Source organism: Larimichthys crocea, chromosome III (assembly GCF_000972845.2).
Source record: "Larimichthys crocea isolate SSNF chromosome III, L_crocea_2.0, whole genome shotgun sequence".
NCBI lineage: Eukaryota > Metazoa > Chordata > Actinopteri > Sciaenidae > Larimichthys > Larimichthys crocea.
In genome coordinates, this window is record NC_040013.1 from 50281639 (window position 1) to 50298979 (window position 17341).

General features: G+C 40.3%; 1 protein-coding gene across 1 annotated transcript in view; it reads right to left on the minus strand.

Annotated features, from left to right (window-relative positions):
• si:ch211-158d24.2 (multiple epidermal growth factor-like domains protein 9) overlaps positions 1–17341 on the minus strand; it is a 31492-nt gene that overhangs the window by 9175 nt on the left and 4976 nt on the right. Inside the window, exons 2-4 of the mRNA XM_010749890.3 lie at positions 16865–17069; positions 6404–6543; positions 3771–3920 (exon numbers count right to left, since the gene is read on the minus strand). Coding sequence (XP_010748192.1) covers positions 3771–3920; positions 6404–6543; positions 16865–17069 — 495 coding nt within the window. The remainder of the gene's footprint in view (positions 1–3770; positions 3921–6403; positions 6544–16864; positions 17070–17341) is intronic.

Below are 17341 nucleotides of genomic sequence, written 5' to 3' on the forward strand. Positions count from 1 at the left end.
TCTATTTCAGTTTCTCTCTCAAATCCTGAAAACTCTTCTTGGAACTGTGTGTAACAATGAGAGCAAAAAAAAGCACACATGTACATGTACATAGTCAATAAAACCTGAGGACAAATTCCTGTTAAGTCATCACCTCTGCAGCTCTGTGGACCAACTGATGCTCTGCATTTAGACTCTAGTCCTCAGCACGCCCCAGCCCTCAGTGTTGAATGATTTAGACACAGATAGCTGCCTTTCAATGGCCTAGATGTTGGTTTCTATCTAGTGTGATCATGTGACTGCGTTGTATTCCAGCACTGAGCAGCCTGTTCCTGATAAGCTTGATTTAACCTCTGCTGGGGGTTCAAAGGCAGTTGGCCTGCTGAGTTATATAACCAGAAGGAAACATGAGCTGCTCTGCACTGCAAAAAGGCCAGACCTGACCATCGTCCTCCACTTTGCTCTGACACAACAACAAAAACTGTCTGGTAACTGCTCGCTAAGTAGACACTCTCTGACACACACTTGTGTGAATGGGTAAAGAAAGAGAAATAGAAACAATATTTGTAAAAACTCAGGATTAACTGAACGAGCCCGGCCACCCTATACCACCGAGGAAAGAAACAATCATACATGGATGACTGAACATGTGTGACCCACATTCTGAACTGGTGCAATGCTCCATTTCACCTCTCTGCATGTCAGTATGGAGGGATATTCATTTACTGTAACAGGCCTCATCAGCACATTTAGAAAGCATCCATCCTCCAGTATAGAGCAATGATACTGCATTGTGGCATCTTCTCATTTGTCACTGTTGCCAGGGCAACCTCTACTTGGAGGCTGCTTCTCTTTCCAGCTCAAAGGTTTGGTCTAAAACATCTTTACAGCCACATACACTATTTACATCAGAGCAGCCCTCTGTGGATACCATCCTGAGCATATTTCTGATCTGTTCTTGTGGTGTTTCTATCTAAACAGAGAACGAGATGCTGCCCATCCCCCCCGGTCTTTTGCTGCCTGACTGGCGCTGAAATGGCCCAGCTGTGTTCATGCTGTCCCAACTCAGCTCAGCCTGGTTCTTGTCCCTTCCCCTCCCTCCCAGTTGCGCAACCTCTGCTGCGGCCCCTGGCAGGGGCAAACATAACCTGACAGTCTAAGTGCATCCATACATGGCTGTTGCCATGCAAGCCGCTGCCAATGGGGGGGCAGCGGGAAGTGGCAAAGCTGTCAGTGATTGGTCCAGAAAGGGGAAGGGCACGGTGAGAGAACGTGATGAGGAATACATGAGTTGAGTAAACACAGTGATGTAATGCTGAATGAAAACCTCAATAGGCAGTTTGCAGAGGGGGTTCAGGAGTCGTTTGACGTGGATAAGCTGTGATCTAAGCCACAGTGCCCGGGTGTGATGGAGCCAGATGAAGTCAAACCATGAAAGACTGATGACACGTACAATGTGGCTCCTAGCTATAAAGTCTTGACTGACTAACAATATTTGTTGTCCTGTCCCCAAGCTAAAAAGTAAGAGAAGGTCCAAAGCAGTAAGAGTTAGTCCGTTAATAAATAACTCAATCTACAGAAAACTAATTTCTAACTATTTTGTTATTGGATTCATGTTCATTTTCAGTCCATTTTCAAGCAAAAAAGACAAAAAAACCCCAAAAAAACACATTTAATGGTTCCAGCTTCTAAAAATGAATTTGCTGCTTTTCTCTGATTCATCATTTGGACTTCAATCATACAAAATTGGGATGTATGGGTTATTTTCTGATGTATCACAAATGATTAATCAAATAATTGAGAAAATAGTAATGTTTATGTAATATTTCATAAACTATGTTTGCCAAAAAAAAAAAAAAAATAGATATATATATATAATAATATATATATATATAGATATATATATATATATATATATATATTATTATATATATATTATATTATATATATATAATATATATATATATATATATATATATATATATTTATAATATATAGTTTAATATATTTTATATAGTATATATATATATATATATATATATATATTATATATATAATATATATAGATATATAATATATATATATATATATATATATATTATTATATATATATTATCATAAATAAGTTGAATGAATGATAATGTGGATAAGCAGCTGTTCCCTTATTGAACTTAGCTGGGTTATTCTTTAGTTCTGAACACACTATGAACCAGGTTACACCATAAGTGGGTTAGTGCTGGGTGTGGATGTAACCGATGTGTGGATTTTATCCTCAATATGTGGTTTCATAGAAGCCCAAATTACTGGTTCAGACTTCAGAGACATGTTTAAGCTAACAGCAAACAAAACAGAGCAAACACAGTGAATGAGCTGTATGCAGGAGGGTTTCACATCTGGCTGCAGGAAGTGGAGGGAGTGACGTGGGCACTTTCTCACCAAGGTCGAGGATTAGCTCTGAAAAATACTGCCTGCTATGATGAATTCAAGAGTCTGTTGTGACATGTCTGTGGCAGGCAGTAACATGAACTCAAAGAATCCATCGTACCCCACACAGCACAGGGTGATGGTATATTGATCTTCCCACATTAATCTCTTTTAGCACCTTGAGTATTATCGTTGACCAGGTGCCTCTTGTCGTGGCTGGTTAAGGCATTTAAAACGAAATGTCTGGCAGAACTGACATGGTTTAGGAACATAACAGTGATTGTATTTCAACCCAGATCTCAACCCAGTAGAGACCTTTGGGTGTGTCGTGTTAAGTAGGACAGCAGCAGCCTGGAGGTGAAGGAAGCGGGGTCATGAAGAGAGTCTGTTAATTTCAGTTTGGAACTTTTGCTTTACTTCTAACTGCAACTTCAATTAATAGAAACCATCAAGCAAATATTCAATGATATGTGTACAGTAAGAGAAGCTGTATGTAGAAGAAGAAGAAGAATTACTTTAATAATTAAATCACTCCATTATAGAAATACAGACATAGAGATATGCATGAAGTCTGGGAACTGGGCGTAAGAACTGCAAATATGAAAAACATGTTGTTGCTCATGCAGTAGCAGTAAAAGCTAACCTATGAATCAAAATATACTTGCTGGCAGGGAGAAAGATGAGAGGCTTACAGCAAGCAGCAAATTAGCTTAGCTTAGCATTAATACTGGAAATAGAGAAACGGTTAGCCGGCTCCATCCAAAGATAGCAAAATCCAACTACCAGCACCTCTGAAGCTCACTAGGTGACACGTTAAGTTTAAAGGTTACGTTTGTTGGCTAAGACCAGCTTCCTGGAGTCTCTGCTGATTCACTGGAAACTGAAGTAATGTTGAACTATGTTTTTTAATCATCGTTTTCTGATTAAATTCTTGAAAAGTTCATTTAAAGTCTTGCACTCTTTATAAAGCACTTATAACACTTCTGACATAAACTAGCTACTTTTAGTTTCATGTGAAAACATGCTTAACATCCAGCTAACTGTGGCAACAATCACTTCTTTCACTTTCTTTTAACAGTGTATAACTTTGGTGTCCCCCTCGGCAGTGAGACAAAAACAAACAATGAATCCACATCTCAACAAAGAAACTCTGCAACACTACTACTGTGCAGATTTTGATGTCAGAATTCCCAAGATCCGAGAGTAAAGATTTCTTTCTTCAAAAGTCAGATTAAGTAAACTCACCATTACGACGACACACACCAGCATTGACTTAATGGTGTGTATTTAGCCTCAAACCTGCTTAATCACAGGATAAGAAACTGAGCAATCTGCCTAATGTGAGGCTGTGAGCAGCAGGGACTCACTGGTGTGACAGGTGCCGGTGGAGGTGGAGTTGGAGCAGGGACATGGTGCACAGGCTTCGATTGGGGCACTTCCAGGGCTGCGATAGAAACCAGACTTGCACTCCTCACAGTTGGATCCCTGGGTGTTGCCCTCACAGTTCAGACACACTCCTGGAGGACAGAACAAAGGTCACATGATTACATGGTTATAGACTGTAAATACATTAAAAGAAACTTATCCAAAACATATTCAAAATCTAGCAAATAATAAATCATGATAACTTGGTTGATGTGCTTATCCTAATCACGGTGGCAAATACTGTTTAAACTAAAGCTTTGTTAATTTGTTCAGCCTATTTTAGGTAAACATTAACTCTAAATGGATTAATAAATAATAAAATACAAATAATATAAATTCAATGTCAAACATATATGCTCCATCAATAAGACAGTATAATACACTGTTGTCCATGAAGGTGGAATCAAATATTTTGACCTCTTCTCATGAAATGATTGTGGCAGTGTGATTCATTCTTGATAGATAAAGTGTATCTTGTCAAAACTTTATTGCCCAATCTCTTCCAAACATATCACAGTGAAAATTAACCCACAATTAACCTGATGTGTATAAACAGGAACAAGAAGAGGAATGTGTCTGAAAACAAAATGATTCCAACTTTATGAGCAACAGTGTACCTGAGAGGTGAAACCCAGACCTATCTGCAAATGACTCATATACATCACTCATATTATTGTAAATATTTGTTGTGCTGTTTGCCGTTGAGCCTCTGTCTGTGGTTGAGTTGATCATAGAGGTTATGTAGACATGACTAAACCTGTTCACAGGCCACCTATCTCTGCATAATGAAGGTCGCAACCCTGCATTAACCCAGTGTGGCTAGACGAGCTGTTAACAAGTGAAATCAGCCGCTTAAAAAACACCTGAGACTGTACATTACAGGTGGAATTGTTGGCTGAAGAGGGGTTTAGTCTGGAGAAAAGTGCTTCCTTACACCAAATTGTGGAGCAGTGATGGAAAATAATAGCTTCCACAGAGGTTTTGTTGATAAATAATGGGTCTGAATTACAGTTCATATTTATTGTGCCAAATTGAAGGCCTTAACCCAACAGGTTTACAGCACAGGTTTTAAACACATGCATTCATAATTTTGTTTTATTTAATTGGCACCCAAAGATAAGAGACTCAGAGCATACTCTTTATGTTATTAAATATTTATCCTGATGATAAAGTGTATTTCCAGCTTTTAGATATTATTTCAGTTGAAAACAATGGGTCAGTGTGGGGGCAGTCTACCTCCACTCTGCTGGAAATGAGCTCCCGTCATGTTTATCTGTGTTTGCAATACTGTATAATTTGCACAATGTGTTCTTGTGTGAGCGGCCCTGGGGAGAGGCCAGGGTCAGTCTTTAAAGAGAACTGTCAAACCTGAGCTACGTTAATCCACAGCACTGTGAACACTGAGCCTAAGCAAGGCTACAGCACTCCATCTGCCCCCTGCATTATAATGGAAAGACATATGGCTTCTAAAAGAACTAAGCCCCCCACCATCATCACCACCACCACCACCACCACCAAGCAGACCACTGCTGCTGGTGACAGAGGAAGATAAATCCACCTTAAATCACACACACACAAACCAGACTGGAAACTGTGATTAGCTAAATTCCACATTTTTATCATTTTAGATTTCATTTGCTTCTGATTCAGCACCTTTTCTGCTCTCCTCCAGTGTTGCTAAATTACCCTTCTGTTGTGGTTGCACAGTAAATATTTACTTTTGAGGGTTTGTGTACTGCCAAAGTCTCTAATCAAACACAGCAGGTTATAGTTGGCGCATAGCACCGATGTGTTAACTTGCACATAGTTCAATTTATGGGGGACATAATGAGCATTTCATTGGCAAAGATAAAACCGCTAGGTTTCGGCTTTGTTATGCAGAGTCCAGATGCAGCTGCTCCCTTCAATACAAGCACCAACAGATCACTGATGTCACTGTGAGAGTTTGAGATTTAGAACACAAGTAATTAAAACAGCAGATATTAGAATAACATTTATTAACCTGTTTTTTTTTTTGTTCCTACACATATCAGGAGTCATTTAGGGGTCATTTTTTTGCTCAAGGATACAATTAATGGTCACCCTCACTGAAGCTCTTTAAGATAACTAATTACAGGTAGGTTATATTCCTTATTGTGAACACTTTATTCCCTTTATTTTAATGCTCTCGTTTGTTTCCTAAATGCTCCAGGACATATAGATTGTAAAGACACCTAAAGATAACTAGGACAGGTTTTTAAAGTTTGCATATCAGTCACAGATTTTGTTGCTTATTTTTTTAAGCAAACACTGTGTATGTATGACGTGGTAAATGTTCCATCATCACACTAAAAAACAAACCTCTACATTGTCCAACGTGATACTGTAAAAAAGTTGGACAACAGTGGTTCTTTAAGCGATTTTCCCACCTTTGGTTCGCACACCCATGCATCTCTTTGCTTATTTTTTTATTATTATACTCACCATCAAATGTCTGTGGCTCCACAAACACGTTACACATAACAACACAACTTGTAGGTGATCAGTCTTAGCATCATTCTGACACCACCATGTTCTGTGTCCTCAGCACACTCACCGGACTGTGGGTCGCAGTTGTTGGTGTGGTTGTGACACTGGCAGGGTCGGCAGCCGGTGCTGCTGAAGTGGAAGAAACCTGGGTGGCATTCATCACACCTGGGGCCATACACTCCCGTCTTGCATACACATATCCCTGAGCTGAAAAGAGGCGGAGCAGAAGACAAAGTCAACAGTGTGCAAAACACAGTCCCAGAAAACATTTCATGCAACGCAACAGAACACAAGCCAGCAGTGTGAAGAGAGCTGTGATGTCCACACTGCTGTGCTGATTCCACACTTTGACTTCCTCCACGTTCTCCCATTCATCCATCTGCTTTCTACATCTCTGCTCCAGGTGAAGCACCCTGAATCACTTACAGGTCAGAGCGATCAAGAGCACATATCACAGGTTTGGCATGTTGTGCTGGGTGTCACCTTGCTGCATAGAATCTATTACCATTGTCATTGAGGTTCTATTTTTGTTAACGTTGCACGATAGGTTAATTGTAGACAGACATATAATGCATAGTGGTTGTGCTTGCAGATTCGCATAGAAGACTGGACTATTGGCCTTGGTGGTGGTCTCTTGGTGGAAGTCTGAGCCCCCTTTTAGTTCCCCTTCAGTCATTTTGTCTGTACCTATTTCGTCAGTCCACTAAAACCACAACATGACCTCATCTACCACTGTTTTTGTTAATCAAGCTATACACAGACAGCCTTCCTGCACAGTTTTGATTGGAGTACTTTCTACTAAAGAAATATAGCCCGTTAACCACAGCATACATCATGAACAAATCAGATGTGGCTATAAACAGGGTCTTGCTCCTATAGTGATGGCAGATGAAGGGCACTAAAAATACTCTGAAATCAGCCATCTGTTTCCCCATCATATTAAAGTGACATGAAAAAGCAGCTCTAGTGATTCTCATTAGCAGCTCCAGTGATCTAACACACAGCGCTGTTGTTGTTGCATTTATCTGATCCCTGATCAGTGCTACCACAGAATGAGCGCCCTCAGAGATGAGCTTATTTCTTATTTTATTGTTTTTATTTTCATGCTGCTCATGTCAAAATGTGTTTGTCTCCGTTTATAGATCTATAGGTTTTTGTCAGTCAGGGTTAGCAGAAAAGTTTAATGTACCCTCTGTGCAGGAAGTGAGCCGACCATGTAACATGTAGCCCTGGGGCAAGACGGACTACAATCACATTCATTATCAGGTCAGTGGAGACACATCTATGTAGCCCTATGTAGCTAATGTGGTCAAACAATGTGAACTTTACCCAGATGTGAGACACTTCCAATGGCTTCAATATATTTGTGTCAACACATCACAAAGACAGTCAGGTGATCATGAGTGAGTAGAGCAGGATGGTCACTTATTACACTGAAAAAAGTCCTGCTAAGTATGTATACTTCTTAAAAATCAGTATCAAGATTGTGTTTAAAAAAGGCATTTTCTATTTTGGTGAAGCTATAAACAGAGCCATAGAAAAGAAATTAGCCCTGGGCATGAAAGCCTTCTATTGGTTTTATGTGTTTCACATAACAGAGGATGATTGCTCTCAGTGGATAACGCCTCCAAGAATGCTTCGGCAAAGTTAAATCCAATTACATTTGAGTTCTCCAGCGATAATACACACATGGCTTATTTTATTTGTTAATGTGCTTTTCCCTGATTGGAGCCACACTCCCACCGTCCTGTGTGGCTGGCTGTTAAATATCGTAGGTCCATGTTCATTGATACACAGGGGAAGAGTGAGTGGAAGTGAGAGGTTTTAAATGATCCCAAAGCAAAATCATCATGGCTATTTCATCCCACACACACACACACACTCAAGGTATTTTTCTTGGACAAGTATGACGCTAAGTCAATTCTGATCAGCCCTCAGACCCAAACAATGGACTAAGAAACATAATCTGGGGACAATAACTTCAACACAACTGAAGTAAATCAGGAGTGACTGTGAGTGCTTTCCATGAGCGTTTGCGTGGGTCTTCATACAAAAAGGGCTTTGTTAAAACAACTGCACTTAATGCAAATGAAGAGGCCCACGGTGATGCTTAGTGGGGCGTGGGCACTGCTGAGGACAAGGCAGATCAACAGTCCTCATTCTTCTGCCTAAACACACACGCCTAAACACACACACACAATAACAAGAAAGAAACCACATGCAGCATCTTGGCTCTAATCAAATAAAGTAAAGAGATAATATCCAACTGTCATAGAGACAGTGAGTACAAAACTGCATTCTCACACAGGTAAAGTGTTTAATTAATTTCATCATGCCATCAGGACTCATTCTGTGAATAAAAGTTATTTCATCCTCAAAAGTAAATATTTAGTATTAAAGGTCATGCGATCAGGTTTTTTAATATTCATTAGTATGTATTTCACTTCTGTTCTTATGACGTCTTCACTACATATAAAAAAAATAAGAATAGAAAAAAAGACATACCAGACAAAAAAAACTGTACATACACACTGTATTTCTGTATTAGATTATTAGATTGAAGTTATTTCAAACAATCTTTAGTAAAGAAATTAGCACAATGTTACATTTTTGTGCTGTTAAAGTTACTGCACCGTCAAAGCTGCTGCTTTCTACAAAGCAAGTTAAAAATGAGATGAGTTGAACAATAATTAACGTTCTCCATAGGTTGATTTGAATTGTTTTAAAAATGTCCGTCATAATTTCCAGAGAGCCAAAAGTAATGTCTTATATGTGTTGTTGTGACATATTTAATAAACAATGAAGCAAATTATTACACCAGAGGAACCCTAGAATGTTTGAGATTGGTTATATGATAACCAAAATAGTTTCTGGATACATTTTTGTCAATCTACTAATTAATAAACTGACCATTTCAGTGGGAAAAATATGAAATCATCTGAATTTCTGATGCCACATGTGTGAGAGAGCACATATGACAAATGTCTGCATCATCAGTGGAGGTGTCATTAGTCTGACGCAGACTCGTCATCCTTCATTTAACGATACAGATGGTGAGGAAATGTAAAAGTACACCGCTGTACTAAAAACCTCATGACTGATCACATGTTGTTAATACATACTGATACATGTTACAAACTGAAGCATCAGTACTGACATTGAATTCATCAAACACGTCTCCTATATTTCCTTCTCCATTTAGACTGTAATGAGAAACTTCATACAGTCGATATTCTTTTACTGATTTCTTTTTAGATGCTCTGATGAAAGTCATCATGCTAGTCGTGGTGCAGGAAGATCTGTCTGACTACTGTATGTTTGAGTGCACTCCAAAGCCCAACAGGCACACACCTCTTTATGTCACAGGGAGTGTTTCTGCACCATTAATATTCTGCATACAAACTGCACATGTCACACACGGACCTGCATTGTCAGTTTGTGTGAACGGAAAACAAAGTACCATGTGTGCCAGACAACAGACACTGCTAAACACATGGCCTGGATGGCTGAAAGCAGTCACCATGCTGTCTGCCAACAGCTCACACTGTCCAAAAACTGGCAGGAATGATGACTGCATACAGCGATACTGATTTACTTTATTATAGTACATGCTGGTAGAACTCAGTAATCCTCTATCAGTGTATACATCAGATAAATACATATACATGTTAAAATATATATCATGATGACAATTACCTGGATAATCAATTGAATCATCGAAACTGGTGGATAAAATTTGTCCAGACAGGATGTCTACAGGATGGATAATACAGCAAATTCTATGTGACAAATGAAGGTATTTCATTAGAAATACAAAAAATCAAAAATGATATACAGTCATAATAAATATATTAATAATAAAACCACAAAGCACCCCCGATCAAGGACCTAATAGAATTAAAGAGGCATTAAAAGTATACCTATGACAGTTTAAACATTCTCTGAGAGTGGACTAATGTGTCCTTCTAATGGTATTTATTAGAGCTGAAATGATTAGTCTATTAGATGATCTACAGAATCTTTAATTTTTCTTAGCAGCCTTGTGGTTTTTACATGATTTTCTTCTTTTTTTCATCTCATGTGAAGCTGAATGTCTGTGCGGTTCAGACAGAACATTGGAGGATGTCACATGTGGTTTCAGGACAATGACGTGAAATTGTGATTTGTCACTTTTTTTTTATAGAAAATAATTATTGAGAAAATGACTGGTGTGGTGTATTAATTGAAAATGAAAATAATTGTAAGTTGCCGCTCCGGTTTGTATCATCATCAGTTGATGATGACAAAATAAAACCTTTTACCTATAACTAATCCTCTCTGCAGTGATGTCAGAAAATCATTGCAGCTTATTTTTTTAATGAGGAATAACAAAAGAGAGAACAATCATTGTGAATCATGAGTCGACATATTTCACATCAGTCCTCGCCTGTGTAGCCACAATAATTGAAAGATTAATGCTGATAATGAAGCTTGTTCTAATGAGTAATCTGTAACATGTCACATATCTCACATGCCAAAGGCTGGAGAACCACCCTGTGTGTGTAATCAGTTTGGCAACGCAGGAAAATAGCAAACACCTAATAAATCATGCTGGAACAGTCCTTTAATGCACCGCCATGCTGTGTTCTCTTCTCTGGCACTCAGTCAGATGCTGACCTGTGGCAATGCAGCACGATCTGTCATCTGTGTCTTCTGAGCCGTCATCTTACAATAAAAAATAAGATATAATACGCAGCCCACAAACCCAGGGGAGGATAAACGGAGAGGAGGCTTTTGAGACGCTGAAGCCTCCTGCCTCAGTGATCAGTAATCCCGGTGTTAATGTGCGCCCTTTCATTCAGGAGGAGGGGGTTGTTATTGTTTTTGGTGTGATTTCACTGCACCATGCTGGCCCAGTCGCTCTGCGTCAGATCTGCATGTTATGTAGGTCAGTGTTACATGGGCGACAAAGCTTAACCCCATTCTGCGGCTGCCACCGCGATGCTGGCAGTCGGATGTAACTTGTGTCAGATTAGATCAGACGGATGCAAACATCCTCTCTGGAACAGAGCAGAGATCACCTGTTTAATTATCAGGAGGCAAAAATAAAACAAGGAACTCCCCAAAGCAGGTTTAGTTGCATTTCTTGGTGTGTAGCCTAATCAAGAAAGGGTGTGTTAAGCAAAACAAAAGCGGCAGGACTTGTGATCTCTTCTCCACTGTTTCTGTCTCAGGAAAGCCATGAGCACAAGAGTGATATCATCTCTGTACTGACCCAACCAGCCACAGATGGAGCGGTGCAGTCTAGCACTGACTGCACGTCTCCTGAGTGTGGCCATCAGTCAGGACATGTCAGACACATGGCTCTAACCCTGCAGTCCTGCAGTCCACTGCTGCTTTCTGATGACAGCAGGATGCCGCGCACTGCTTCCACTTGATTAGGCAGCAACACACATTCAGTCAAGCGCTCCAATGAACAGGTGCCGGTTCAAAACTGTGATCGGGTCTCTGATTTTTTTTCACTTTTTAGTCATTTTCTGGTTAGAGCAGCACAGTACATGAATTACAACACAGGGAAACATTCATCACTTAGTATTTTCTCTCCAGTACTCAAATTACCAGTAAATATCAAACAACGTCACAAAGACACTGGACTCAATGCAGATGAAGACACAGACAAAGATGCATTGATGGCAATGATGCATCCACTGCAGAGTGACATGATGCAGAGGTGGAAACATCTGCACCCACAATCGATATTTCATTACAGACTTGTGGCGCCTTCCATACAGTATTGTTAAAAAGAAATGCCTCACAGACAATGCCCACAGGATCTGACCCAAACAGAGCACAATACAAGTGTTATGACAGATACAAGTGGTTAATACGGCTCTGTTGTCAAATATTGGCATCTCCTAACCCGACAAACTGGGTAACAGTGTGTGTCCACTTATCACATGGTTTGTAGAAGGACAGCAGGCGGAGTGCCGCATTATGCGAGGACGAGAGCAGGAAATCTCATCAGGGTTGTTAGGAACATTGAATAAGGATGCAATTACAAATGTCAGCTGGCTTTAAAGAGCTGTTAACCCTGAAGGAATTTCATTAGTCAATGTTTCAGTGCAGTTTAGTGTCCCATGGAAATCAAACAATTTACTTGTTTTGGTTTCACAATATTTATCTGATGATGTGTGACTTCCACTAATTACTCAGTATTAATACAGCTGATCAAGGTGTTTCTGGTAGAGCTAGTAGAGAGATCACCATGAAATGCTGAACATGGCTTCCCAGAGAATGAACACGAATGACTTTTGGTTATCTCCTGACTGTCCTTCAGTGGCACCATGAGGAAAACATTTACAGTTTGCGCTCAGACATTTCAACAACTCTTTGATTGATTTGCTATGAAATGTGTTTCTGACATTTGTGTTCTCCTCAGAGTGAGGTGTAAAGGCTTTCCTGATACTCTGACTTACTGGCTATGAATAATGATTTAGTCTTTGATGTTAGTCCCAGAGATAAGGCTGTATATCAAAGTTTCTTCATAACTGCATCTTTGCCAGATGTACAGTTCTCTGCACAGCAGAACATTAGTTCACACCACTGTTTGCTAAAGCTGAACTTATACCATCGACGGTGTGAGCATAGGTCACAGCATTATCAGTAATTCCTGTGGAAGGTGAGTTAATCAATAACCTGAAGAAGCTTGGTGCTTGTTTGTACTGATGGTTGGCTGTTTCCCCATTTCATAAACCCACTGGGATCCATGCTGTTAAAGAGCACAGCGGGCTGTTAGCAGCCTTGACTTCATATTTCAAAGCTGGGAATAACAAATGTCTTCTGAGGGAAAAGGAGAGCTGAAATGCAAAGCTTAGGAAGGCAAACTTCACACTCAGTGTTACTGCACAGCTGTTTGGACAAACTGAACTTATTTTCCCCCAACAATCATCAACAATAAGCACAGCAAAGTCCTTAGTTTGTGATGCTTAAGATATTTTATTTTTAAGTGAATCAAGTCTGATCCACAGTTTGACTGTGCATTCTTCTGCTTTGAGGTTAGATCAGGACAAATTGATATTCCATAAGTCATTTCCACTCGTACGAGACTGCAGAATGACGAGGCAAACTATTTGCTCTAGAGATAAGGTTTGAAATGAGCTGATGTAGAATTATGACATTAATGTTGATGTTTTTGATAGATAAAAAGAAGTATTATATTACAGCCAGTCCTGGCTGCTGGAAATATCTCCTTGTGATGTCAAGCCATCTATTTTTGGCCAGCTATTCAGACAAATGCATCATCACACAACAATGGTGACTGGACGTGGATGTAACAGAGTCAGCATCGTCTCATAACTAAAGCCATGCACAAATCCAGATCTTGGTTTTCAAACCAGAAGAGCCTTTTAGGAGGAAGCTACAGTATATATTGAACCACAGTTACGTAATGTTGCCTCAGACAAAAATCCCTCTATCAACTCTACTTGACATTATAAATGGTTGAAAACAACAATGATGTGAGTGACAGATTCAGCTCCTGTTAACCTGCATGTGTCCTACACTGTGCGGTCCTGTGTACTATGGGTCCAGGACTAGTTCCAATAAAGGGGAACCGTAATGCTCCAAACAATATAACTCTATTGTACTGTAACTGTACAATATAATTGTAAACAATATAACTGTGTGGTATATGTGTAACTGGAAGTGTAAACAGAGGGAAACAGCTAGTCTAACTCTGTCCAAAGGTAACAAAATATAACTTATTAGTTCACTAATTAGCCCAGGAGGTCTCCTGTCTCCAGCTGTATCCAGACAGAGTGGTATCAATCTTCCCATCAAACACTCCAGAGAGCATACTTAGTAAAACTATTCTTTTGAAGGTTTTGGAAAAACACACAATCAAACATGGCGGTGGTGTTCAAATGTTCAAACATACTCTTGGCCAAGTCTTGCATCATGTCTTCTGTTCATTGTTTGATCAGTTCTCAGTTTAGCTACAGAATCTTAAATAGATTGTGGACTAGTAATAAAAATGAGAAATGGCCAGGTGTGAGGACATGTCATAAATAGCTGCTGTAGCCAATATATCATGACATTTAGAAGACCACCCAGACACTGGAAAGCTTCATCTTCCCAGTATGCATGAAGACAGTAAAAACCTGCTGTTAAACATATGAACATATGAACTCGTGTTTATAATGTATCATTTGTTCTGTTTCCCCATAGCAGTGGACACAACTAAAGCTCCATCTTGACTGAACTGCTCATTACTTAATGGGAGAGATTCCTTCAGCAGCAGGCTGGAGCAGTAGGAGAGCTGGCTAATCTGTGTAATTCACAGTGATAAGCTCCTGAGGGGGGCTAGGCTAGGCTAGCAGGGTTAGCAGTCACCAGGCTTGGCTCAGACAGTCTGAGAAGGACTGTATTATGTGTGTTACTGTGTGAAAGCTTGCAAGCCCTGAAATAAACCCTGCTGAGCGTTAGACGCAGCATTTTAGGCTTCACAAACACGACAAAGACGACCTGCGTTTCTAGCAGTGACTACACCTTTCCGGATTTAGCTTGTGTAAACCTGTGACGTACTTTTCAGAGCATGACAAGACAAATCTTCCGCACACTGTGGATGTTGACTGGAGCTTTTGAGAGGCAGCAGCATTCCTTTTCATGGTTAGAGGCAGAAAGTACGGGCGCTATTTTTATCACATTTCCAAACCCACACACACACAGCCTCATTTTTTTCTAAGTCACAGTTCTTGCGACTCGCAGAGAAGGTGCGTTGAAGGTCCGCCGTGTGTTTTCTGGTATGAATTTGAAGGCTAGGCCAGGTCTGAACATTGTGCTGTCTTTGTGGAGGCCTGTGGGACGATGGCCTGACTCAACGACTCAGCCCCAGAACATCTTGTCTCAGTCTTTATGGGATAACAACACTAATTCACAACAGACCGTTTGAGCTTGGCAGGTCGCAGCACTTTTACTGTTGAAGATAGTGCTCCTTTAAAAAGCTGGAGCCACTTTGAAGGTGCACCACATCATCTTCCAGAGGATGTCTAAATCTATACACAACCAGGCTACATATGACAGACGCCTAAAAAATATTGACTGATGCTCAAAATACATCTCAGCAGTCGGAGACAGATTCGTCTCTAAGTTTAGATCACGGCGGCACAATTAGCCGTCTTGTTTTTCCCACGTTCTGCAGAATGCTGTTGTGGGCCGCTAGTCACACACTGCAGTCACTCCGGTCAACCCACTAGTTGACTCATGAAGGCTAGATCAACAGTCGGTGTTTGTACACTTGTGTGCTTGCACAGCAATTAAGGTTGGTGTTTGTCCAAGCAAACAAGTCCGGTCACATGATTTTAATGCAAGTTCAACCAGTGTCAACCAATGAAAACCAGAGCTCAGGTACTTTAACCATCTGTAATGTTATACCTCCACATGCCCACGTCTACACATGAGCATCACAATTTCTGTTTCTTAATCTACACTTGGCTGCCAGATGGTTATACTTTCTCAATCTAATCACATTTTCTAAGCAAATATGGAGTGACATACAACTCTTCTCTCTGCCCCAATCAGGAAGAAGGTTCCGGATAAACCAGACCAGCACTGAGAGGATCAGGAAGAGCTTCTACCCTCAAACCACAAAGATCTTAAATAAGGACACCGCCAAGACTACACCTTAAGATACTTTTCAGACTAACTATTGTTGGTATTGATATTATTATTACTTATTTACTTATATTACTTAGTTTCATTAAGAATACTTTCATTTACTCACATTACTTCCATAATAACCAGTATTATGCTGGCAGAAACTGCAGTTCCCTCAACAACCACACCATGTTTTTTTAGTCTAAGCTGTTGTCTGATCTCATCAAGCCTGAAACCTTCAAACTGATCATTTAAACTGCATTCATCTTTTTTGTCCACTTGTTGCCAGTGAACCAGCTGACAAATTATTAAGTTGTTACAACAACAAGTGATGTCAAACGGTCGCCTATTACACATGCAGAAACCAAGGAGCAACATTAACACGTACTGGAGTCCTGTTATAGGACAAAATGCTCCACTATCGTCATCAGCTGGTCACTCGCTGCATCTGTCTGCGCTTTGCTGCTGAGCAGGTAGTGTACTCTGGCTTTATCAAGGTGTTTTCACCAAAAACAGCTGCCTGCTGCTAAAAACAAGGCTGACGAGAGCTGTGAGATCAGCTACACTGCAGGCTGTAAAACTGAAACATTGAGCTTATGAGACACTAAAACACTCTACAGGTTCTCTGTGGGTTCATAACTTTAAACGCGTCCTTTCATTCATTCAGCATTAATATAGAAATGTGGATTATTGCAGCTTTAAGTTAGCTAGTAAACAAGTTATTGTTGACTAAATACAAAGCCAATTAATGCTGAGACAAATACTTTCCGCAACACAGAAATGAACCAGGTCTGTTGAGTTACAGTGTGTTGACACAACAAACACACACCACCAACATGAGTGTGTGTTCCATCAAGCCTACAGAGCGTGCAGAAAGCAGGGAGAGCAGGCTGACCTGTCACAGAGGTGGTTCACTGCACCAAACGAGTCGCAGGCACAGGGCAGGCAGATGTTGGTGCTGTTGGTGAAGTATCCCTCCTCACAGTCCTCACACTGCAGCCCGGTGTAACCCATCAGACAAGAACACTGACCGGTGCGCTGATCACAGTCGTCCACATCCAATATCCCCTCGCTGTCACTGCTGCAGTTACAATGGCCCTCTGGGTGGATGAACGGGAGCGAGGAGACAAGAAAATGGAAAAGACTGCGTGAGGCGTAAAAACAGTGACAACAATATTTACATTTTATTTGACTTCAATTGATAGTGACACTGGTGCAACAGTATTTAATTAATAATGAAGATAATTCTTCTAATCAATAATCCATACAACTCTGAATGACGCTGGTGCATTGATATTTACCAACCTGCCATAAGAAAAACGTTGATGGAGGGAAACACTCACTACAGTCTATACACATCTGTCTTCTTTGT